The sequence below is a fragment of the Typopeltis vanoorti genome, chromosome 12 (assembly GCF_054136105.1).
Source record: "Typopeltis vanoorti isolate ZY-2024b chromosome 12, IOZ_Tvanoo_1.0, whole genome shotgun sequence".
Taxonomy (NCBI): domain Eukaryota; kingdom Metazoa; phylum Arthropoda; class Arachnida; order Uropygi; family Thelyphonidae; genus Typopeltis; species Typopeltis vanoorti.
Window position 1 is genome coordinate 123,459,480 of NC_143560.1, and position 27,013 is coordinate 123,486,492.

General features: G+C 34.1%; 1 protein-coding gene across 1 annotated transcript in view; it reads left to right on the top strand.

Annotated features, from left to right (window-relative positions):
- Window positions 1-27,013, top strand: part of LOC150101200 (SPRY domain-containing protein 3-like) — a 221,963-nt gene that overhangs the window by 87,373 nt on the left and 107,577 nt on the right. Inside the window, exons 6-7 of the mRNA XM_090401360.1 lie at window positions 6,559-6,744; window positions 12,504-12,653. Of these exons, the coding sequence (XP_090257486.1) occupies window positions 6,559-6,744; window positions 12,504-12,653 (336 nt within the window). The remainder of the gene's footprint in view (window positions 1-6,558; window positions 6,745-12,503; window positions 12,654-27,013) is intronic.

A 27,013-nucleotide genomic window follows, 5' to 3' on the forward strand; every position in this document is an offset into this window, starting at 1 on the left:
GTTTAAGTGACCATACCACCTGAGATTAGCTCTGCTGACGCATTCCTGGATGCTGACAATGTCAAGTTCTTTCCTAATATCCTCGTTTTTAATATGATATTGCCATTGATGCCATCTGTTCACGCCTCTAATCTTTCTCAGGACTCTCATATCTGCGGTCTCTAGTCTTTGGTCAAGTGTTTTACTTCTGACCCAGCTCCCAGATCCATAAGTTAAAACTGGTTTGAACACTGTCTTGTATACAGCTAATTTAGTGTTCCAGCTAATTTCTCTCTTATTCCATATGAATTTATTCAGTTAACTGCCTTCCATACCAGCTTTGTTGATTCTGTTGTCTATTTCCATATTTAATTTACCATCTTCGCTAAAAATCATTCCTAAGTAGCTGAAATGTTTTACTTGTTCCATAGGTTCCCCGTTCACAACGCAGTTGACATTTTCAACAGTTCTACCTATTTTCATTGTCTTTGTCTTTTTAATACTGACCTTCATACCATATCTATTACAACAGTTATTCAATTTAGTCAGAGAATCTTGCAAACTTGTAGCGGATTTATTTAGAAGTATAACAATGTCCGCATAAAGCAAAGAGCTGACATTAACATCTCCAATTCTAATATCATGCTTAATACCACTTTCCTTCATAATGTGATCCATATAGATAATGAATAACAGAGGGGATAATATACATCCTTGTCTCACACCAGATTTAACATTAAACCATCTTCCTGTACTACCTTCAATTCTAACTGCTGACTTACAACTCAAATAAAGACTAAGTATTGCTTGATATAATGCCCCATTGACACCATTTAACTGTAGTGTATTGTATAGATTCTCTCTTGGCACCTTGTCATATGCCTTTTCCAGATCAGCAAAACTTAAATACAGATCTTTGTTATATTCCCATGCTTTCTCGACTATTTCTCGTAAAGTGAAGATCTGATTCTGACAGCCTCTATTAGGCCTGAAACTAGCTTGTTCTTCACCAAGCTTTTCTTCTACAATTCTTCTCAACCGTTTCTCAAGTATACTTGCATAGATCTTGCCAGGAACACTCAGTAGGGAAATACCTCTGTCTCACATTCAGTTTTATTTCCCTTTTTATATATGGGTACTATTAGAGCTCTACTCCAATCATCAGGAATTCGTCCCTCTGTCCAGGCTTTCTGAACTATGCAGTGCAGCCGCTGTAAGACTTTTATACCACCATATTTCAGCATATCTGGTCGAATATCATCTACTCCTGCTGCCTTTCCACATTTCAAGCCTTTGATGGCTTTTTCTACTTCATGTATGGATATGTATTCCTGACTGTATGCCTGTTGAGTGTTTTTTACCACTGTGCTATCACTGCTTGTTTCATTTAGCAATTTTTCGAAGTAATTACTCCATACTTCAAGGATATCTTTTACTCCCACTTTCATGTCACCTTTATCATCTCTAACTCCTTTTACGGCACTCTTTCCTCCATTTCTAAGCTTCAACAACCTCAAGAATATCTTACCACCTTCTTGATATTTATTTTCTATGTTCTTGCCAAAGTCCTCCCATGACTTTTGTTTAGCTAGTTTTACACAGTGTTTCACTTTCTTACATTTGTCTCTGTATTCTCTAAGAGCAAAAGCTGACTTATTTGCCAGGAACTTTTGATATGCTTTCTTCTTTTCCTTCACTGCCTCTTTAATTTCCTGTGTCCACCATGGAGTTCTGATTTTTCTATCCTTGCAGACAACCTCACCACATGCCTCTCTGGCTGAATCAGTCAGGGTTTTCTTCAAGGCTTGCCACTGAATCTCCAAGGTTTGGTTCCTGTTCTCAAACTCTTTCATTTTTTCTTCAATAATCTTTGTGTATTTTAGTCTAAAGTTCACATCTGAGAGCTGCTCAACTTTTATTTGCTTTAAAACTTTCTTACATGTTATTGTTTTCAATATGAAATTCAATTTTAACCTGCTCAAGACTAAATAGTTATTGCTTCCAATTTCAAATCCTCTGTACCAGGGAGAAAACATCTCTATCAACAATAACACAGTCAATGAGACTTTTCTTATTCCTAGCCTCTTCTCTCCTTGTGAATTTGTGCACATTTTTATGTTGGAACATGGTGTTAGTAATAACCAGTCCATGTCCTGAGCAGATATTCAACAGGTATTTGCCATTATTATTAGCTTTGCTCTTTTCTCCATATTTTCCCAAAATATTTTTGTATGTCTGACAGTCATTTCCTACTCTGCTATTTAGATCCCCCACAAGGACCAACTTTTCCTTTTTCATTGTATCAGTAGCTTTTTCTAAAGCATCAAAAAATTCCTCCACTTGTACCCTAGTAGAACCTTCTGTGGGACCATAGGCACAAATCAGTCTCATTGTCCATTTCCCCATTCTGATATTTGTCCACATCCCTTGAATGACAGGCAGTCTCTACTTGAGACTGCCTGCCATTCAAGAAGATTAGCCTCGTATTTCATGTTGAATACTAAGGCTAATCCTTCTTTTCCTTGATTGTCATTTCCTGAGTATAACATTTTGTATTTATTGCTCAGAAAGATCTCACCAGTTTTTGTCTTTTTTTGTTTCAGTCACCCCTATTATGTTGATCTGGTACTTATCTAATTCTTCAGCTAGCTCCATTTCTTTGCCATTCAGGCTTCGTATGTTGATAGTACCGATCTTTAACTCTGGTGATGTTGAGTTGGGGTGTGTTTTCAGATTTGTTCCAGTAGCTAACTTTTCGCTGTTCGCCTGGTTCCCTGGCAAAAACAACGGGGACCTTGTTTAACCGGGTGACGCCCCAGCAGGCATAAAATTTTGTCATGTTGTACCAGCATTTTCTATATTGGTTTAAGCCAATAAGAATACAATTTGGTTGTCTAAATCCTAAATTGCCAGCCCATCCTCTTTCGTTCAGTATCCAGGTAGATACCCAACATTGTGCACCACGAGAAGGTGAAGATTGGACATTAGGTCAGAATCCCTGGTCAGTTCTATGCATTCCTTTAAACTATGTGGAGGTCTCCTCTCAGTTATACAGCTTTGACCCTTGTTTTGTTCATCTTTCCTCTCCTATTCTGTTTAAATGACCATACCACCTGAGATTAGCTCTGCTAACACATTCCTGGATGCTAACAATGTCAAGTTCTTATCTAATTTTTCTTAATCCCTAATTTTTCTCAGGACTCTCGTATTCTCAATCTCTAGTCTTTGGTGAAGTGTTTTACTTCCAACCCAACTCTGATCCATAATTTAAAATTGGTTTGAACACTGTCTTGTATACAACTAATTTAGTGTTTTGACTAATTTCTCTCTTATTCCATATAAATTTATTCATTTGACTTGCTACCATACCAGCTTTGTTGATTCTGTTGTCTATTTCCATATTTAATTTATCATCTTCACTAAAAATCGTGCCCAAGTAGCTGGAACGTTTTACTTGTTCTATTGGTTCTCCATTCACAACATAGTTGATAATTTCAATGCTTCCGCCTGTTTTCATTGTCTTTGTCTTGTTATTGCTGACCTTCATACCATATCTATTACAACAGATATCAATTTAGTCAGGGAATTTTGCATACTTGTAGCAGATTTAAAGCAGAGAACTGACATTAACTGATATCAGTGGAGTGTTTAAGGGTTAGCATAAAGCTGCATAACTGAGAGGAGACCTCCACATAGCCTTTAAAGGAATGCAGAGAACTGACTAAGGCTTCTGACCCAATGTCCAGTCCTCGACTTCTCGTGGTGCACCCTGTTAGGTATCTACCTGGATACTGAACGAACGAGGATGAGCTCGAAATTTGGGATTTTGGTGACCAAATTTTATTCTTATTGGCTTAAACTATAATGTAAAATGATAATACTACACAATATTGGAATCAATACTTTGGAATGCTGTCTATGGAGAGATGTTGAAAAAAATGTGTTTTTTCAACATCTCTCGTTGAAAAGTCTCACCAACTTTTATGATATAAACATTTAAGTTAGTGAGAGGATTTTGTGAGATTAATCCAGAGGAGATTATAAAATGACTATAAGGCAAGAAGAACCAGAAACGATCCCTTGAAGTTATGTAAGAGTGTGGTGAAGAGGGGGTATGAAGAGTAGATTTTTTATGTGGAGAATTGTCGGTGATTGGAATTCATTATTTACCAGAATAAGTTATTGATGCAAAGAATGTTATGGATTTTAAAATTTGGTAGGATAAATAAATTTATGTTGTCAATTAAATGAACTTCCCATGATGAGCCTGCTGACTCCATGTAAGGTGTAATAATAATAAATAATGATAAAAGAAAAAAAAAAAAAAAAAAAAACACCTGCCACCTTCATATGAGACTCCATAACTCAAATTGACTCAAAAAGTCATAATTTGGCAACCTAGACAGTGTTCAATCCTAGGTCTTTCCAATCAGAGGACATTGTCATCACTTACTGAACTACAGAAGCTCAGTCACTGAGTATATACTCAACAAATACACATATATATATATATATATAGGCCCACTTATTGAAAATTTTGAGAGAGGGTTAATTGAAACATTTTAAGACCAGCTCAATAGCTGTAAGCAGTTTTAAAAATCTCTGGACAGCACCACGATAAGATGCTAATTATTTTGTCCGTTACAATTTTGAAAGGCCCATGTAGCTCAAGAAGTGGCGTTTGCATTCTACAGTGCTTGACCACACAATGAAAGACTTGGGTTGGAATCTAGTCGTCGACTAGAGGAACGTTTTCTAGCCTTTTCTCAACTCTCGAGTTAGTCGATATCTGGCATGGACAAGCATTTCTCCCAGAAACTTGGGTTTTTTGTCCCGTAAACTCAAGAAAATCACCCGTTGAACCCACACTATTTTCAGACATTAAAAATATTGTGTTAGGGACCACGAGATGGCGATACTTGTTAGCCGTCTTCTTCACTGTGTATCAATTAATTAGCGATAGCCTTGTGCCAGCTGTCTCTGATTGGTTACCAGTGGAGATTGAACTGCCCATTCAGTCTCTAAAAGTTATATAGGGCTGAAAACGGCCTCACCTACTTCCTATGCAGGAACAAAAAGGCGTTAGCTGAATTTTGAAAGGCTTATAGAGTTAATTGATTGTTAGTTCCTTGTGTTGTGTGACAAATTTTTCTACTCCTAGAATTCTAGTTTAGAAATCCAGTGAAATAGCAGCAGCTTAATAAATTATCATATTCATTGTGTTCTTGTGTTGTGAGTTAATACCATTTAATTAAAATGCATTAAAGATGCATTTTAATTAAAGAATAATCCTGATCACCAGAGCAGATGACTAATGTATTTAAGATAGTTATAGTTGGCTTTCATCAAGGCTCCCTTACTATTTTATACCTGCTGTTTCATAAGTGAGCTTTGTCAATACCAGTAGAGTATGGAAAGCAACCATATTTCATATGAGTATAGAACAAAGTGCTCAAATTATTTCTTCTTCTAAATTATATGATTATAAAAGCTTTGGAAAATACCCCCACTATTGTTATTTGGAAGAAGTTAGGACATTGAGAAATTGTAAACACTTATTTAGGGTTGGTGCTGATTTATATTCATACTAAAATTTAATGGAATGAATATAGCGCAAAGAGAAATAATTAGACAGCAAGTCTAATCATCAATATTTCATCTGTCACAATAGACATCTTCAGGAATACAATATTAAAAGTGTAATAACACACACAAAGCAATAACTGGAAAAAAATAGACTATTTAAAGTCCACAGCCATATCCGGGTACCCTCTATGGGTGCTGTTGAACAGCTGAACTCACCTTTATTTGTCAGCCTTTCCTGCCCAATGGTTAAATGCCAAAAATATATTCAAATTATCTGTCCCTCGCATCCCCTCTCAACATATATATTTAGACTATAGCAATGCCATTACTATTCCCCAACTTAATTATGGCCAAACTCGAAGATCCGCTAACTTATATCCAGAAGAACACAAAAAATACATGTCACCACAAATATAGTTGGTCAGGTCTAGCTGACCATGTTTTGGATACCTTGCAGAGGTTAGGTGGAATAAAACTATTATGCTTCATCACAGCAAATACAAACTTGTAAGACTTTTAGAATCAGCAGCAGATTTAAAAAAAAAAAAAAACCAGCCTGATCTTAATAAATATGGTTGTGTTAAACTTCCCAAGATTTGAAAAACTTGAATCCTTAGGCTTCCTACCCAATAGCTAAAACTAGCCAACAGTAAAAGTGCTCCTCATAAGACTTTAGGTTGTAATTGTCCGTTTTCTTCCACTTATTGTTTTGTATGTGCATTATTAAAATTTTAACATTGTATTCCTGAAGATGTCTCTGTAACAGAGATAAAATATTGGAATGATTAAACCTGCTGTTTAATTATTTCTCTTTGTGCTGTATTAAATTTTAGTATGAGTGATTCAGAAATTGTATTTTTCAAAAATTTGTCTAAATTGATTTTATTTTATGAAAATAATTGGAACATCTAAATTTTACTTCATTCCAATAAATGCTTAAATTAAATCCACTATATTTATCCAACTTTTTTTTATTTGCTTGTTCTTTCAAAGATCGGAACAGTAATGTGTCCATGGCCTCCTGGAGGTTTGTTTCCAGCAGTGAGTTTGCATTCTCCAGGAGAAGAAGTGAGGCTGATACTGAATGTAAAATGGAATGCTGAAGAAGATATGCCAATGTGTGTGGATAGTAATGAAGATGATTGGTCTAGATTACATGATATCAGGTTAAACGGTTCAGTAAGTAGATTTTGGGTTAATTGGGAACTATAAGTTTTCTGTACGTTTTTGATTTATTCATATAGCTTGATATATTTAAGAGTTTGTCCAACCTTTTATGACTGAATAACAACAGCTTATTATAAACTTCCTTTTAGTGTTGGCAAATTATTAATCTTGCCTGTATAGTCTGTTATATCTTGTATGTCGCTGGTTTTACCATTTTGCAGGAAGTAAAGTCTTGCATGAGACTGTATTAATCTTGTTTACCTTCAGAGTAACACTTGCATTATTGATGTGCTATAAATTTGAAAGTTATAAATTGCTTTGTGGTCTTAATGGGGTTTTGGAACCAAGACTTTTCCAAGTAGGTGGGGAATTATTGCTGCTGACTTGCATTGCAAAGGTACATAAATTAATTCAGTGTTTCCTGACTTGTATTTTTGCAGTGATCAAAATTGAACAAAGAAAAATAAATTTTTCTTTTAAAAAAATTTAACAAATTTTTATTATAATTAAATCAAAGTGCAACATGAACAAATGGCCCACTATGTGGCTTACTGGTTAGAAATCACTACCTTAAAAGTATATTTTAATAAAAAAAAAAATTCACATACATGAAGTTACTTTGCACATGTGTGACTTGCTTTTTTTAATACTAAGAATTTTTTAACTTCAGCAAGGTTGTCTAGTTTAAAGTTACACACATTTCTGAGGAAAATAAATACTCTTCACTCTAGCAAAAGTGTTGGCAGGACAGTTTATAATCTTCATTGAGATCACTTGGTGATATTGTGATCATTGTATGTATGGTACACTATGGTAACTCAACATAATTAAGTTTTCATTATTCTTCCTTTTTTTTTATTATTATTATTGATAATTACTTCAAAATTAATTTGTAAGTTCTCCATTGTAGACAGCTTTTGCAGTTTGGTCCCCAAAGGCATTGCTATCATAGTATCAATCCATTTCTCTCTCTCGGGCTTTTTCCTACCATGCACGTTTTGCTAACCTCTTACTCTAAAATGCTGAAGTGACCATTCAACCTTACATTAGCCCTACTTACATATTCTTGAGTCTAATCATGTCTCATACTTTTTTTTATACCTTCATTGTTTAATATTGTTTTGCTTCAAATATCATCAGTGCACATTTCTGATTTTCTTTATGAATCTAGTGCAGTCTCAGGCCAGAAATAGAATAGTTAATAACTCTTAAGAACCATAAATGAATATTTGAATGCCATATTGTATACTGCTAGTTTTGGCTAATTTCTCTCTTATTCAATTTGTATCTCTCTTCCTACTGTATCCACTTTTCTGTACCAACTTATATTTTCATATTTAACTTGTATCTTCATTAAAAATTGGGCCTAAATGGCTGAAATGTTTTACTTAATCTCTAGACTTAATTTCAACAAATTTGGTTTCATAGATTAAAACTATGAAAACAGGGAAACTTCTACCTGTTTTCATAGTTTTTTTATTTTATTTTTATGCCAAATGTTACAGCAATTATTTTATTTAGTTTTGAAACTTGGTATGTGTATTTATTTAGGGGCATAATATAATCTGGATATAAAGAACTGAGTTTATTATATCCAATTTTGATTGAGATTTAATTTAATGATATTAAAATTTACTTCATAATTTGACTATATCTCTACTGTATAAATAGTAGAGATAATATCCCTTGTCATACACATATACAGGAAGGTTGTTTGATGTAATTTACATCAAACAACTTTCTTGTACATCCTTCAATTTGGCATAAAAAATGCTGTTGTTCATTGTGCATCCTTCAGTTAACTTAAGGATAGGCTATTTCTTATATGTATATCTCATTTACACACCATACTTAGCATTTTGAACAGCTTTTTCTGTGCTACCATACTGTGTGCTTTTTCTAGATTTTTAGATCTTTATTGTTTTCTTATGATGTTTGAAGAAAGATTCAGAAGTTAACGAATTCAGATGATGAATACAGGGGACAAGACCGTTGATAGATTTTGACAGTTGGAATCGGAACAGATGGTGTCAGATGATAGATTAGTGTGTAAAACTCAATGTAGCTTGGAAATACCAAAGCGCTTGACATCGATTTTTACAGAGGTCAAGCCTCATGAGATTGTTACAAAAATAACCTTGTTTGTCTTTATATATTTTATGCTATATATTAATGTAAATAACCCTATGGAATTGACTGTACTTACTGCTTTAACAAAAAATTTTAGAATGAAAAACAAAGGCAATGCTTTGCCACAGGAACTTTGTATAATAGCTATGTATAAGGGCATAAGAAAGTTGTTTACGATTTAAGTGTATGAGAAAGTTGTTTGCGAGCTCTGCATATAAACACCTTCAAAGTCAGTGAATAAGAGATCAGCAAGGTTCAGACAAGTTTCCGCTGCCCAACAAGATAGGATTAAAGGAGTGCACGGAGGAGAAGAAAGAACGGGTCGGTCTTAACAGAAGATCAAAGAATCGTGCCGAATTCTTCGGGGGTTACAACCCTTCGTGCAAGGTCCCAGAGAACGTGAAATAAAAAGGGGCTGAGCCGAACATCGTGGTCGGCAGAGAACCAGGGAATTGACAGTTAGAGTCGTCGGCAGTTAGAGGCAGAAGTTCCAGAAGTAGGATCCTGAGGATAGGACGTTACGGCGAACCCACACCAGGGGAGAAGAATGGAAATGACGAGAGAACAGCCGATATAAATACCTGATGCAGTGTCGGTCGGATGTCTTTTTGCTGCGGGAGGTCAACCGAAGCCAAAAGCCGCAGAGTGATCTTCAAGCCTGTATGCTGAAACCTCTTGCCTGAGCTTTTCGAGTACTGGAAAATTGCAGTTTAAAGCCCGCCAATATCCCGACGAAACACTCCTGAAGCAAGACTCTCCAGACGGAAGCCTAAGGCCCGAGATGAAAGGAAAAGCATAGGGACTTTAGTGCAAGACCTTTGGATGAGTGTGCGACACAGAGCCTCTGTACGTTTGCTCCATCTTTTGTTGTACATTCTTTTTGTAATCTAGGAGATACGTTATAGATGGACTGATAAGAATTAATTGTCATAAGATTTGCGAAATAACTTAGCATAGTTAGCTAACCTCTTTGTGAGTAAATTAGAGTTTCAATAATTCGATTTAATAAGCAGAAAAGTAACTGAGTAATTATATTGTATAGTCATTTAGTATTGAAAAGGGAAAGTTTGTTTCTTTAAGCTAAAAGTCTAACAGATAGATAGAGAGAGTAACCTCCCTATCGTTTAATTAATGTACTTTGTTATTAATGTAAATAAATGTGTTTTAATTATATGTCAATAGAGTGCCACCTGATCTTTTATTTTACAATGCACTGTTCCTAAATGAACTCAGATCCGTGAGTGGGAAACAACTGAGGCATTAAAAGTGTAGTTTAAGTACTTAAGAACCACGACTGTTTATGTAAACTTTATTGAAGGAAATTATGCTAGTATGAGAGAGAGAGAGAGAGAGAGATCTACTGGATGTGTTACTAAGTGTTATGCCGATGTAGAAATACTGGTGGTGCAGTCTTAACAAATGAATTTCCAGTATTCATAGGCATACGACTAGTAAATACGAAAGGTGGATAAACATAGTACGCAACAGAATAAGTAAGAAAGGTTACGAAAGCCAATGCGCACTGCTAATTAGAATAAAGAATTAATACCCCCCCCCATCTACAATAACACATTAGACCTCATTCGCTCCAATCTAATGCACTTGTAACGAATGAGGTCCGAGGTTGTGTATAGAGGGGTGATATCCAAGAAGAGGAAAGTCACTAGTGATGTAGCCCAGGGGTCTGTTTTGGGATCATTGTTGTTTAATCTATATGTAAATGGAAAGGACTTAAATTGTAGCATATGATTGTTTGCGGATGATGCAAAATTGGGGAGAGTTATGAGAAGTATATCAAATGTTGTAGCCTTGCAAGAGGACTTGAATAGACTTTCTGAATGGACAAGTGTGTGTAGGGATGTCAGTTCAATTTAACAAAGTGTAAGGTTTTAAAATTTGGGAGCAAAGATGGAATGCAGAGTATAAAGTTGGTGAGGATATCTTAGAGGAGCTGAAGGAGATGAAAGATCTGGGGATGATAGTGGATAGGGACTTGAAATTTTGGGAACATTTTGCTGAAGTTGTGAGGACAACACAGCAGATTATGACAATGATGCAGACAATACTGACAATATGTAGAAGTAAGAATGTTATAATTCCATTGTATAGTTGTATAGTGCTTTGATGAGATCACATATGGATTACTGTGCACAAATTTGGTCACTGGGTTTCAAAATGACAAGTTCTTGGAAAGGGTTTAGAGATGATTCACTAAGTCAGTTTCTGGTCTCTGGAATGTACGAGATGTGGACAGATTGAGAGAATGCCAACTGCAAAGTCTAGTAGATAATATTCCATTAAATCTCCAACATGTATATGTTTCTTCATTGTGTGTCTTTGTGATCACATTGTGATTACTTTAACCTTGAGAATGCCTCAGTAACAGGGAACGAAACTGCTATGATAAAATATTTGCTTTTTTACCTGTTATATATATTGTGATGAACTACTCTTAGTGACATATCTCTGTAAACTTAGCACATTTGAGGTGAGGAGCTTTTCCTCATGATTGGGCTTAAAATAAATATGAATAAAACAAGAGTTCTTAAATTGAACAGAAAATGCCATAAAGAAATTAAAATCAATCAACATGTAGTAAAAATTAAGAATTTTACATACTTTGGAGCAAATGTGGATACTGAAGGTGGAACTGACAGGGAATGTAATGCAAAGATTGATTAAAAAAAAAAAAAAAAAATACTGCTTTCAGAAAAATTCAGTAATATATGGAAATCAACCAAATATTATAATAAAACCAAATTAAAGATCTTCAATAACAGTGTGGAAACTGATTTAAAAAAAAACAAAACAGGAACCTAAATTAAATAGATTTCAAACAAAATGTCTGTGTAAAATATTAAAAATATTTTCATCACAATGGTGAATATGATTATTATAACGAATGATATAACAAACTTATATAAACTGACTGAACAAAAAAAAGTATCACCAATGAAATAAAAAAAAAAAACAGGAAATGGACTTGACACGTATGAGAATAAACAGCACAGAGATTCCAAGGGATGCTCGGACATGGATCCCTGATGGAAAAGGGGAAAGCCTAAATTAACTTAGCAGAGAATGACAGAAAAGGAAAGAATTGCTGGCTGGGAGAGCTGGAGTGAAGCTGAATTGGTGGCACCAAACAGCTATCCAGAAGAAACGGATCTCAACCTGAATGTGCCATGAGGTACAAAGAGGATAAGTAAGTAAACAGTAGAGTAGAAAAACAGATTTCAGCCTACAGAAATGTTTTGGGAAAATGTATTAGGAAAACTAGCTGAACAACAGCCACAGAAAGAATATTAAAGAAGAATAAGGAAAAGTGGCAGTGTTTTGAAGAAAAACATAGAAAAGAGTTAACTTTTTTTTTTAATGCAAATTGCACCCAGAAAACGTTATAAACCTATTGTACATAAGTACCGTGGATGGCTGAGGATTAGATAATGCAGTAACTCTAGAGGCCAAATATGCAATTTCATATTTCCTTTTGAGTGGAGTGATATCTCACACTAGACAGTGAAATTCATCTTATCACCTAAGTAAATAATATAAATTATTTGTGAATAATTTTTAATCATATAACTATTGTTCTAAAGTGCGGTTTATGAAATTTGATTAATGATTTTGATCTTTTACAGATACTAGAGTATGCAGGAAAAGGAAAGAGTATTATTGATGTAGGTCTGGCTCAGGCACGATATCCATTAAATACAACCTGTCATTACTTTGAGATAGAAATAATTGATCCAGGAGAGAACTGTTATATAGCTATTGGATTGGCTCGAAGGGTCTGTTTTTTTTATTTTACTCTTTATTAATTTAGGTTTTGTAATGACTGAGTCATAGCATACATAGTTGCTGGCCTTCCACGAATTTACTAGATGTCTGCAAGAGATGGGGGAGTGGCAAAATTTTATTTATCTGTAATCTGTTTTTCATCAAATGCTAATTTTCATTGGGATGTCTCTCTGTAGAGTAGATACAGAGTACATACAGTATATATGTACTCTGTATGTACGTACATACGGTATATAGAAATTTATTTTTAATTTTGTCCCGTGAACTGAAGAAAATTGACCGTAGTATCCATGCTATTTCGGACCATAACATGTCTTGTTAGGGTTACAAGTTACCAAGAGATGGCAGCACTTGTTTGCCAGTCTCTTCATCAGTTGCTGCTTGTAACTACAAGCGGCAACTGATGTCTGTGTGTCAACTGATCAGGTGATAGTCCTGAGCCAGCTATCTCTTATTGGCTGATGGTGGATGGTTGAACCGCCCACTCAGTCTCCAAAGGCTGGATAGGGTTGAAAGGTCTTGCCTACTCCCTATAAGGAAATAAAAGGCATTAGCTGGTTCTTATAATTTTTTTTTTTTTAATGTTATAGAATACCAAACAGGATACTATTTTGTAATTGCTTCTTAAAATTCGAATGCTAGACTCGCATGTATTCAAATTGGCACAACTTTTATGATTAACATCTCAACATTTTTTAGCAACTAAACCAGTAAACTAATGTTCAACTACTGATTCACTAGAAGCTAAATAGGTAAGTCTGCATAAAAAGATATTCACGGATAAAAATTATCACTGATATCAAAAATCCATTAATTGATGGTTTAAATTACATTTAAATAACATGATCATCCTCATCTGGATGTGTAGTATTGTAGTATAATGTAGTTGCACACATGGTTGTGCAGCATCATAGAGTTTGAAAAATGCACATTTGTTGGGGAACTCAAGTGTTGGATATTTTTCTCTCTCTCTCACAGATATGGCATGCTTGTTAGTTCTCATGACCCACATTACTTCTCATTAAGGTGTACACAGAATGGAACCAAACAGTTAAAACCCCCTCTCAATGTAACTAAAGGAACTTGATTTAGTAAATGGATGCTAGTGGTGGGTACACTGCCATATGCAAACTAATCATCAGGCAATCTTTGTTACAGTCAGTATTACAATACAGTATGGGGGAGGTAGGAACAATTTCCCTGAAGACTTATCTCTCAAATCTAACTGTTGATTTATAACTTAAATATTGACTATGTATTGCTTTGTATGGCATTCCATTTACCCCATATAACTAGTGTTTTGGAAAGCTTTTTCCTGGGCACCTTATCATATATCTTTTCCAAATCAACAAAACTATAAGTATATATATCCTTGTTATATTCCTGCAGTTTCTCAACTATTTGTCATAAAGTGAAAATTTGATCCTTACAACCTCTATTTGGCCTGAATCCAGCTTTGAAAGAGGATTTAAAGATTATAAAGTTTTAAACAGAAAAAGTAGTATAAAAAATCCAGCCATCCTTATGATGGTGTGCTGGTCATTTTGATGGATTTTTGTCACATCTAGCCCTTTCACTCATGAAAGAGTTTCAACCTATCAAAAATAAATTCACTAAAACACTAAAATATTAAATGCACTTGGCAATACTAGATTTTGATTGGTAAAAAAACATTGTATTCCCTCCAAAACATACCTTTGTTACAAGATAAATATAATATTGGTTTAGCTGCTGATATTTTGCTGGTTTTATACCTTCTGGGCACAAATAGTTTGTCCTACTATGCCAACACTAATAATCAATTACTAATGGAAACAGTTTTAAAAAATTGTAACATACTACGTGGAGAACTTAGTCCTAAATTGGTTCCCTCTGTTGTTAGATAAAAAGTTGACATATATTAAGTTAGTCTTAAAATGACTGTCTCCTAGATTTTTTTATAAATTAACAGAGCTATAGTTTTGAGGTTTGGGGAATATTTCATAGTTGTTACTGATTTCGAACACAGGCTCTCTGACTTGTAACAGCTTCTGTGTAGCACTTTGATTTTTTTTACTCCATTTTCCATCTAATCCTGTGCAAAGAGATGTTAAAGCAAATCTACCAAGCCTGATTTGCCATAACAATGATGGTGGATGTATTTTTCTCAAAAGAGGATGTCAGCAGATTTTTCTTTCTGGTCATGGTAAGCCATTTCACAAATACAGAGCACTTCATATTCTCCTGGATGGAGAGTATGAAGTTTGGATGGAATTTGTCCTTAGGTGAATGGATGAGGGTTGCTAGTTTGATGTGTATGAGTGTGTGTGGTTTGAATTGTTGTGCATCACTATGTGGAACAACTTGGGGTGCCTCAGCAACAACGCTTCGCTGCACTGCTCTAGGCCTCGTTTTCTCTACAGCTGAATACTGCTCACCCGTATGGCTGAACAGTGCCCATGTGTATTTGGTTGATGCCCAGCTTAACACCACTATGCGCCTTATTTCTGGAACTGTAAAATCAACCCCAACCTACTGGCTCCCAGTGCTAAGCAACATCCTGCCTCCATACATCTGCAGATCCAACTTTCTTCTACATGAATGCAGCAAAATCATGGAAATCCAAAATCTTCCAATCCATGAAGACATCCCACCCCTAGAAATAAACAGGCTAAAGTCAAGGCACCCTCCAATCTTAACAGCAAAAAATCTTGCAGAGACAAGCTTCAACATGAAGGAGAAGTAGAAAGAGTCCTGGTGTAACACTTCAAAAGGGATCTTTCATGAATTAGTGGACCCAACACAGATATCTTCGGTTTTGACCTACCTCGTAAAACTTGGTCTACCCTTAACCGAATCCACACACACCAACCATGGCAGATGTGCAGACCACCTTTACAAATGGGGCACGATTGCCTCACCCAGGTGCAACTGTGGATCACCCCGCCAGACAATTAATCATATTATAGCAGAATGTGTCCTACGTGCATACAGTGGAAACCTGTCAGACTTCATCCATGCTACACCCAAGTGCAGTCGACTGGATAATCAACCTAGAATAGTTGTAGCCTATTCTTGAGTGTCTCTTTTATGACTGTATTATGTCTTCTTATTGTACATATGTCTATTACTATGTCCATATATATTAAGGATTAATGTAATGTAACTTTTCATGTGTGAGCAATACGCTAAATAAATAAATAATCTCGTAAGCATTCTGGCTATCTTTTCAAATGTGTGGCTTGGAACGGTAACAGTTTTGCAGTGGTCTTGTATTTTAGGAAAGTGTGGGAGAGTGATTTTGTATTTTATCTATTTTTAGGGGTGTTATAACCATTGGCTAAAACTGTCTAGCAAAGATAGGCAGGTTCATTGTCAAGAGTAGTATCACTGGAACAAATAGTACTGGCTCTGTATGTTTGTTTTTAAGATACTCTATTTTTGGACTGGATGATTGATGCAATTATGTGCATAAATTGCATTTAAACAGCCCATATTCATTTCTTTATTATGGCCAGATTAAAATATAGGTTGTATCTGGGTTTTTGTCCTCTTACAGTTTTTTGCTTGGTCTCTGATGAGAATCCACAGCTTGAAACAGCTGTCAGGCCAGTGAAACCTAAAAGCACTAATTAAAGGTGACATGAAATAGGCAAAGTTCATGACTTTTAATCTGATTATAATAAAGCAATGGATGTATAATATCCTTTTTATAATAGCTTTCTTTCTGTCTTAAGGCTAAAAAAATAACAGTTATTGTTATTCACCAGATGAAGAAATATTCAAGTCTAAATAACTCATATTTTACATAAATATTTCTTGATTTAGTACTAAAATATGAACTGTTATAAGGTTGGTAAATAGAAACAAACAAAAAAAGGACAACATGAAAGGGGGGGGGGAAATGATGCTCTCATAATACAGTATTGAATTATAAGGCAGTGAAAGAAATTTATGGGAAACAAGTAGGAGCATCAAGCAAATAGCAAATTACTAGGACAAGGTCCAAATCAGCATAAAGAGTCTACAGTAACTCTTACTATAAGAAATACCATTATAGTTTTAGTCTCTACAAGTTCAACATAGTAAGAGTTGATAGTAATTATTATATATAATTAACTAGGTGATATGATATCCAAACATAATGGGTGCACTAGACAATGAAATTGCTGTAAGTTCTGTATCCCATAACTATTTCAGGTTTCTTTGATGAAATCATGCACTTTTTGGATGTTAACTTCACTAGTCCAGTTTTTGGATGGCCCGGCTTTTTGTTGTCCTCAAGCATCTTACGATCTCTTTGAAATCGCTTAAACCACTTGTAAACTTGAGTATAGGATAAGCATTCATCACCGTATGCTTTTTAAAGCATTTGATGCGTTTCAGTAAAACTTTTATCAAGTTTAACACAAAAGTCAATTGCAGCTCCATGTTTGAAACTCATTTTCCAACCATTCATCAAAACATAGTCACTCTTGGCACTATAACTCGGCTTCTAATGAAAAATGTCATAAACAGTTGATACAACACTAATAAAGGTTGCCGCTTTTGACAACAAAAAGATACATCAGGTGGCACCACTAGTTTCGTCTATTTTCGAAAAGTTCGGGGTTTTTTTGGACAGAGGGTGTATGCAATAAGAAATTAGCCAAAAGCAAACTAGTGGATAACTTTTGACTCATGGATCTGAGAATTGAATGAGAAATAAACCAGTTGATCAAGACTCTATCAAGATGACTACTAATTTGAGAGTTTTGAGAAAAACTAGAATACCAAATACGTGGCATCAGTGACAGAATCACATTAAAAATGAAGTTATTAGAAAGCAATTTGACATTGTTAGCATTCAAGAATGTTGGAGGAGAGAATTGAAAGTAGTATAGTCATTTAAACAAGGAGAACATGGAGTTGGTTTTATTATAACAAAAAAATCTACAAATTAATATTAGGAATATGTAAAATACATATTAAAGGTAAATTTCATACAATTACATTTATAAATATTTATGCTCTGATTGAGAATGCTGATGAAAAAGCTAACGAACAATTTTATGATTTACAAAAATCATGTGAAGGCATACCAAAAAATGATGCTATGTGATTGTATTAGGAGATTTTAATGCTAAATTAGGGAAGGAAGATATATATAAAGAGGTTTTTTTTTAATAACGAAACCTGTGGTGCGTTCATAATTAGAAGAAACACACGTATAAACCACAGTGAAAATTATTTAATTGTAAATATTTCATCCTAAGTATCTTAGGACATCATCAGTACAGTATTTAAACAAAAATTAGGAATAACATACAGTTAGGGCGCATGATTACAATAGAATCTCATGAAAACGTGCATAACGTGCTGAAGTAGTACAAAAAAAAAAAAAAAAAAACGTTCATTATTTAACACAGTTTTGTATGATAATTTCCCATACTTTAGGAATAGTAAGAACGTCGTTGCGGTTTAGGTTTGGTCTGTGTAGTAGGGCTTCAGAACTTTCTTTGTATAAACGTTCATGTTTAAATATAGATCTATGTAAAAGTTTAGCCTTTTCTCAATGGATCCTATGGTTTGGATTTTCAATTTAGTGTTGAGAGAGGCCATATTTCTGCAGTTTAAGAAGATGAATGTGGTCTTGATGTTCCGAGATGCGTTTCTGAACAGACCTACCTGTTTGTCCAAAGTTAGATAATTTGCATGAGCATGGAATCTCATAAACACCAGGTAACATCAAGGGTGAGAATTTGTCCTTAGGAGAAGGTAATAAGTTGTAAATTTGGTTGATTGGTTTGTAAGTAGTGGCAAAATTGTATTTCTTCATAATTTTAGAAAGACGTTCTGAGATGCCTTTAACGTAAGGTATGGGAATCCTATGCACTTCTTCCTGTCTGGTTTGATGTATGCAGAAGTCACTGATGATTTTTTGAGTTGTTTTGGGATTATATCCATTTAGGATGGCTGTATTTTTGATAACTTCTAATTCCTGGTTTAAAGATTCTTCAGAGGAGCAGAATTTGTGTGCTCTGGAAACTAGTGATTTAATAATGCCAGATTTCTGAGATGGATGATGAGCAGAAGAATTGTGAATGTAGCGACCTGAGAATGTAGGCTTGCGAAAGACGGAAGTGGCGATGGAACCGTCTTCTTTTCTTTTGATGTGTAAATCCAAAAAAGAGATACCCTGTGGAGATTCTTTTTCTAACGTAAAGTTGATGCGATGATGAAGAAGGTTAATTTTATCTAGAAACAGTTGTAATTCAGGTTCGGGATGATTCCATACTGCAAATACGTCATCGACATATCTTAGCCAAATTTTTTGGTTTGGGTTCAAAAGTGAATATTTTTTCCTCAAGGTGTTCTAGAAACAAATTTGCTAGGTTTGGTGATAAAGGAGATCCCATTGCTGTTCCTTCCTCTTGCTTGTAAATTTGACCTTTCCAGGTGAAGTAACCTGATGCAATAACAAACTTGAACAATTCAACTATATCAGACGGAAATTTTTGAGTTAGTAATTCTATTGTTTCTTTATGGGGAATGTTAGTGAAGAGGGAGACAATGTCGAAGCTGATTAACAAGTCAGTTTTTGATAGTTGAATGTCTTTAATTTTTGTGCGAAACTCATTAGAATTTTTGATTGAAGAGACTGAGTGGCCTATGGGAGGGCAGAGAAGGTTAGATAAGAATCTTGATAACTTGTACGTTGGACAGCCGATACAGTCTACGACAGGTCTAAGTGGAACATTAGTTTTGTGTAGCTTAGGTAAGCCATAAATTCTAGGAGGTCTTGCATGGTATGTCTTAAGTTTTTTGATTGTTTCTTCATCTAAGGAGGAAGTTTCATTAAGTAGCTTATTTAATTTTCTGAGTTGACGATTCGTAGGATCAAAATCCAATTTGGAGTAAGTATTACGATCTCGAAGAAGTAAATTAATTTTTCGGTCATATGAATTGGCATCAAGAACCACAGTGGTATTTCCTTTATCAGCTCTACTAATGATTAAATTTTTGTTATATTTTAAGGAAATAATAGCTTTCAATTCTGACGGTGGGATATTTAATTCTGAAGGTTTGGCATTGTAGATCAGTTCAGCTACTTCGAAACGAAGTTTGTTGGCTTCAATACTGGAGAGATGCTTGATGTTTCTTTCTATATTATGTATAAAGTCTAAATATGGGAAACACTTTGGTGAAATCGCAAATTTATGGTCTCTTGCTAGAACATTTAATTCATCTTTTGTTAGTTGACGGTTAGATAAATTGACTACCCATTTTTCCGTTGGTAATTTGTTAGTGATCTTTTATGATCGATTTAATAGATTAAGGCATTTAATATGTAGAGCACTATTGCTTTTATCAAAAGCTTTTTTTTCCGAATTCTTTGAGACAGTTATAATTAATTGTAGCAATTCTTGATTTAACGTATTTGACAAATCTGTTTCTAGTTCTGTAATATTTAAATTGTTTGTTGCTAGTTCATGCTTAGACACTCGTAACTGATTGAGTAGTAAAGAATGACTTGCTTTTTGATAGATTTTATGGGCATCTGGAGATTTGATGGTTTCTTTCAGTTTTGCAAAGGTTGGAATAAGATTATCACGTCTGCACTTTTTTAAAAAAGATATTCTAGCTCGTAGTTTACCCTGTTTTAGTTGCAGTTTTCCTAGTAAATTTGTCTTCTGCGCTGTCATTTCCCCGTGAAGGAATAAAGGATTATCACGTCTGCACTTTTTTAAAAAAGTGCAGACGTGATAATCTTATTCCAACCTTTGCAAAACTGAAAGAAACCATCAAATCTCCAATGAAACTTCCTCCTTAGATGAAGAAACAATCAAAAAACTTAAGACATACCATGCAAGACCTCCTAGAATTTATGGCTTACCTAAGCTACACAAAACTAATGTTCCACTTAGACCTGTCGTAGACTGTATCGGCTGTCCAACGTACAAGTTATCAAGATTCTTATCTAACCTTCTCTGCCCTCCCATAGGCCACTCAGTCTCTTCAATCAAAAATTCTAATGAGTTTCGCACAAAAATTAAAGACATTCAACTATCAAAAACTGACTTGTTAATCAGCTTCGACATTGTCTCCCTCTTCACTAACATTCCCCATGAAGAAACAATAGAATTACTAACTCAAAAATTTCCGTCTGATATAGTTGAATTGTTCAAGTTTGTTATTGCATCAGGTTACTTCACCTGGAAAGGTCAAATTTACAAGCAAGAGGAAGGAACAGCAATGGGATCTCCTTTATCACCAAACCTAGCAAATTTGTTTCTAGAACACCTTGAGGAAAAAATATTCACTTTTGAACCCAAACCAAAAAATTTGGCTAAGATATGTCGATGACGTATTTGCAGTATGGAATCATCCCGAACCTGAATTACAACTGTTTCTAGATAAAATTAACCTTCTTCATCATCGCATCAACTTTACGTTAGAAAAAGAATCTCCACAGGGTATCTCTTTTTTGGATTTACACATCAAAAGAAAAGAAGACGGTTCCATCGCCACTTCCGTCTTTCGCAAGCCTACATTCTCAGGTCGCTACATTCACAATTCTTCTGCTCATCATCCATCTCAGAAATCTGGCATTATTAAATCACTAGTTTCCAGAGCGCACAAATTCTGCTCCTCTGAAGAATCTTTAAACCAGGAATTAGAAGTTATCAAAAATACAGCCATCCTAAATGGATATAATCCCAAAACAACTCAAAAAATCATCAGTGACTTCTGCATACATCAAACCAGACAGGAAGAAGTGCATAGGATTCCCATACCTTACGTTAAAGGCATCTCAGAACGTCTTTCTAAAATTATGAAGAAATACAATTTTGCCACTACTTACAAACCAATCAACCAAATTTACAACTTATTACCTTCTCCTAAGGACAAATTCTCACCCTTGATGTTACCTGGTGTTTATGAGATTCCATGCTCATGCAAATTATCTTACTTTGGACAAACAGGTAGGTCTGTTCAGAAACGCATCTCGGAACATCAAGACCACATTCATCTTCTTAAACTGCAGAAATATGGCCTCTCTCAACACTAAATTGAAAATCCAAACCATAGGATCCATTGAGAAAAGGCTAAACTTTTACATAGATCTATATTTAAACATGAACGTTTATACAAAGAAAGTTCTGAAGCCCTACTACACAGACCAAACCTAAACCGCAACGACGTTCTTACTATTCCTAAAGTATGGGAAATTATCATACAAAACTGTGTTAAATAATGAACGTTTTTTTTTTTTTTTTTTGTACTACTTCAGCACGTTATGCACGTTTTCATGAGATTCTATTGTAATCATGCGCCCTAACTGTATGTTATTCCTAATTTTTGTTTAAATACTGTACTGATGATGTCCTAAGATACTTAGGATGAAATATTTACAATTAAATAATTTTCACTGTGGTTTATACATGTGTTTCTTCTAATTATATAAAGAGGTGTTTGAAAGATATAGTCTAAATGAAGAAACTAGTGGCAATAGAGTTGCTCAGTTTGCAACAACTAATAAATTAAGAGTAATGAGCACAAATTTTCCACATAAAAAGATACATTTAGAAACATGTATTATTCTAGTTACTAATGAGTGTAACCAGATAGATCATGTTTTGATTTCTAAAAGATGGTCAACATCAATTATTGATGTAAGAGCATTTAGAGGTGCAAACTGCAACTCTGACCACATGTTGGTTGGTGCAAAATTGAGACAAAGAATATTAATAATAAATAGAGGGAAAGCAGAAAGAATTGAGAAATTGAATACCGAAGCGTTCACAAATAAAGAGACTATTAAATTATACAAAAAAAAAAAAAAAATTGAAGAAGACATTAAAGAATTTGAAAATCAAAATAATATAGAAGATAAATGGTATAGAAGATAATTAAAAAAAAAAAAAACAATTATAAATGCAGCAGAAGAAATAATAGGGAATTATAAAAGAATCGAAAAGGAATGGTTTGATGATGAATGCAGGAAAGCAATAGAAATTAAAAATAAAGCAAGAAAGAAATATATATACAAAGAAATACAAGAGCTAATAGAGAAAAATATCAAGAAAAGAGAAAGGAAGCAAATAAAATATGTAATCAAAAGAAAAAAGAGATGAAGAGGAATAAGTAAATGTAATAAAAACAAAGAAATAAGAGAATATTATAAAGAAATATTACCTATTTTTCAGTTATAATAACTGAAATAGAAGTTATGAAGAGATGGAAAGAGTATTTTGAAGAATTATCAGAAGAAGAAATTAATGATGATGAAGATAGGAATTGGAGTGAATTTAGAATAAATGAAGAAAAAATAAAAGAACCAACTTATGAAGTAGCTGTTAAAATTATAAAACAGATAAAAACTGTAAAGCACTGGGTATATATGGAATAACTGTAAAGCACTTGGTATAACAGGAGAGCTTATCAAGTATGCTGGAAAACCATTATGGGGAAAAATCTGGTAATTAATAATTGAAATATGGAATGAAGAAAAATTACCAGAGGAATGGAAAATAGGAGTGATTCAACCAAATGTATAAAAAGGGAGATAAACTGAATTACAGTAATTATAGAGGAATCACATTGCTAAATGTAACATAAAATTTTATCATGTTTAATAAATAGTAGATTAGAACCATGTACTGAAGAAATCTCAGGAGTTTACCAATCTGGTTTTAGACTAAAGAGATCTACCACTGATAATATATTTATGTTATGGAATATATATGGAAAAATGTATGGAATATTATATAATTTATATATTGATTTTAAACAGGCTTTTGATAAAATAAATAGACAAAAAATGGTTAATAGTCTTAAAAGATTGGGAATCCTACAAAAATTAGTTAGAATGATTGAAATAACACTAGAAGGATCTAAGACAAGGATTAAAATACAAAGTGAGTTAACAGAAGCATTCAAAATAAGTTCCAGAGTGAGATGGGGGAGATGTGCTGTCTGCACATTGGTTTAATTTGACACTTGAATATATAATAAGAAGACTCAATATAAGAGGCTACATTAATAATAAATCTATACAGATTTGTGCATATGCAGATGATATTGCAATAATTAGTCGTACCAAAGAAAATTAGAAAGTAAGTTTAAAGAATTAGATTTAAATGCAAAAGAAGTTGGTTTACAAATTAATGAACAAAAAACTAAATGTTTGCAATGTGGAAGAAATGGAAATAGAATAGCCCTAAATGTAGTATAGATGGCTATAATTTTGAATCAGTAAATCATTTTAAATATCTAGGATCTATAATAGCAATAACAAATAACATAGCAGAAGAACTCAATAATAGAATAATAGCTGGAAATAAATGCTATCACATGCATAAAGGATTATTAGGTAGTAAAGTTGTAGATAAGAATTCTAAACTAAAACTTTATAAATCAATTATTAGAGCAGTGATAACATATGGATATGAATCATGGACTCTACCCCAAAATGATGAGAATAAGTTAAGGATTTTTGAAAGGAAAATAATGAGAAAAATTTATGTACCAGTTAAAGAGAAGAATGACAATTGGAGAATAAGAACAAATAATGAAATTAACAAATTAATAAATGGAGAAGATATTGTTAGATTTATTAAGGCGCAAAGAATAGCATGGATAGGCCACTTAGAAAGGATGGAAGTAGAGGAGTTAAAAATATTTATATAAATGGAAAATAATTGGACAGAGAAGAAGAGGAAGACCTATAAAGAGATGATTAGATGAGGTTGAGAAAGGAATGCTTAAAGTTCAGAATTGGAAAAGTACTGCACTGAATAGAGTAGAATGAAAAAATACTGTGAAGCAAACCAAAAAAAACCTATAAAGGGTTATAAAAAGGAGCTAAAAGAAGAAAAAGATAGTCATTTAAACAGAATGGGAGAAGAAAGGCTAGCATTAGAAGTTTTTAATACATTGGAACAAAAAACCCTTGGATCATTTAGGTGATTGATGCAGTTATCAGTGCCTTAGGAAAATGAAATATGATCTTATGTTGTGTTTCTGACCAATGATAAATTAATTTGAAAGGAAGCTAGAAGTTAGTAGTAGTGAATTTCACTGTCATATTCCTGACATGTACCCTTTTTTGAGTGTATATGTCAGGAATATGACAGTGAATTCAGTAGAAATGGCATAAATATTGAGAGCTGTCAACTTTTTTTACAAAACATATGCTAGAATGAATGAACATTGAAAACATTATGGAAATTAAACTCAGAGTGATAATAATGAAAAAGTAATATTGATGAGCACATCAGATTTAATAGCACAGGTGAACAGGTTCAAAGGCACTCTCTCCCAGTTGTGTGTACGAGTCCATATTTTCACCTTATATTCACCTATTACGAACAAGGCTGTCAACTACAACAACATCTAGAAGAAAAACACTAAAGAAGTGAAGTCGACTGATAGCTGGGAAGGAATAAGCAACAAGGCCATTCAAAACTTCCTTTTTTTTTTCCCTGCTATATTTTAAGCATCATGGATATGCCAGATATAGGCGATAATGAAAATGATGTCTCTCATTAGATGTGAACCATATCAGAAACGATGAGGTTTCATGTTTTGAGTCTTCAGTAATGTAACAAAAATGAAGGTTTTTGAGAAAGAATTTTCAGAAAACATCAGAGGACATGTTTTCTTGAAGAGAAAACATGTCCTCTGATGAAAATGAAGAAAGAGATGAAGATAACATTCCCTAGCTTGAATGAGTGGTCTCAGGATGCTAGAAAATTTATTGCTAGATTCTGACTATTTCATGCATCAAAGCAGTCCTATATTTGCACTAAATACCTGTACTGATTTTGTTCATTGCAGTCAAAAAATAAAAAGAAAAAGTATCAGAAAGTAAATAACAGAAAGGTGGCAAAATGTTCTGGAGGCTATTGAAAAAGCTTAGAAATGGAGGAAAGAGTACTGTAAAAGGAAGCAAAGATGATAAAGGTGACATGAAAACTGAAGATAAGGATATCCTAGATATCTGGAATAATTACTTTGAAAGACTGTTAAATAAACCATAGCAGAAAATTTTCGAGAGAAGTACATATCAATATTTGAGGTATAGCCAAAAAGCAGTCAAGAACTTGAAATGTGAAATGGCAGCTGGAGTAGATGATATATGGCCAGAGATGCATAAGGATGGAGATATAAAAGTTTTGCAGTGGCTACACTGCATAATTCAGAGAGCCTGCTCAGATGGTTGAATTCCTGATTGTTGGAGTAGAGCTCTTATAATACCTATCTATAAAAAAAAAAAAAAAAAAAGGGAATAAAGCTGAATTTGAGAATTACAGAGGAATTACTCTACTAAGTATTCCAGATAATATTTATGCAAGCATACTTGAAAAAGAGGTTGAGAAAAATTGTGGATGACAAACTTGTAGAAGAACAAGCTGAATTCATGCCAAATAGATGGTCAGTATCAAATTTTCACTTTAAGACAAATAGTTGAGAAAACGTGTGAATATGACAGTGATCAGTACTTACATTGTGTATATCTGAAAAAGGTGTATGACAAAGTGCCCAATGAAAAGCTTTTCAAAACACTTCAATTATATGGGGTGAATTGTGGAATATATGGAATAATATTCGATATAATGTTCCATTATATGGAACAATGCAAAGGTAGTCTGAAAAGTTCTAGTAGTAGATGGCAACACTGTTGGCAAGATGTTTTTTTTTCTAAGTTGGCACGTCTGTCATAAGCATCCGTGTGAAATTGCAAGTCATTCTATCAAGTAATTGGTTTTATACAGCCATCTGAAGCAAAAGTGTTGTCTTGAAGTGGATAAAATTGAGTATTGTGCAGTTATAAAATTCTTTGTAAAAGAAAGTTTAATGGCAAAAGAAATTCTTTCGAGGTTCATAAAAGTTTATGGGGACTCTTCTCCTCTGACAATTAAGAAATGGGCTGCTGAGTTTAAACGTGGCCGTACCAGCCTTGAAGATGATCCACGTGAAGGATGTTTTAAAAAGTGTAACACCAGAAATCATTAATCGAGTGCATGATATGGTATTGAATGACCGGTGAGTTAAAGTTTATGGGCACTCTTCTCCTCTGACAATTAAGAAATGGGCTGCTGAGTTTAAACGTGGCCGTACCAGCCTTGAAGATGATCCACGTGAAGGACATCTAAAAAGTGTAACACCAGAAATCATTGATGAAGTGCATGATATGGTATTGGATGACCGGTGAGTCAAAGTGCTTGAAATTGCTGAGACTATAATCATTTCAAAAGAACGTGTAGGATATATTTTGCATGAAGAATTGCAAATGAAAATGCTTTGCGCAAGATGGGTGCCGTGCTTGCTCACAGCAGATCAAAAATGCACTCGCATGAAAATCTCTGAACAGTGCTTGGAGCGT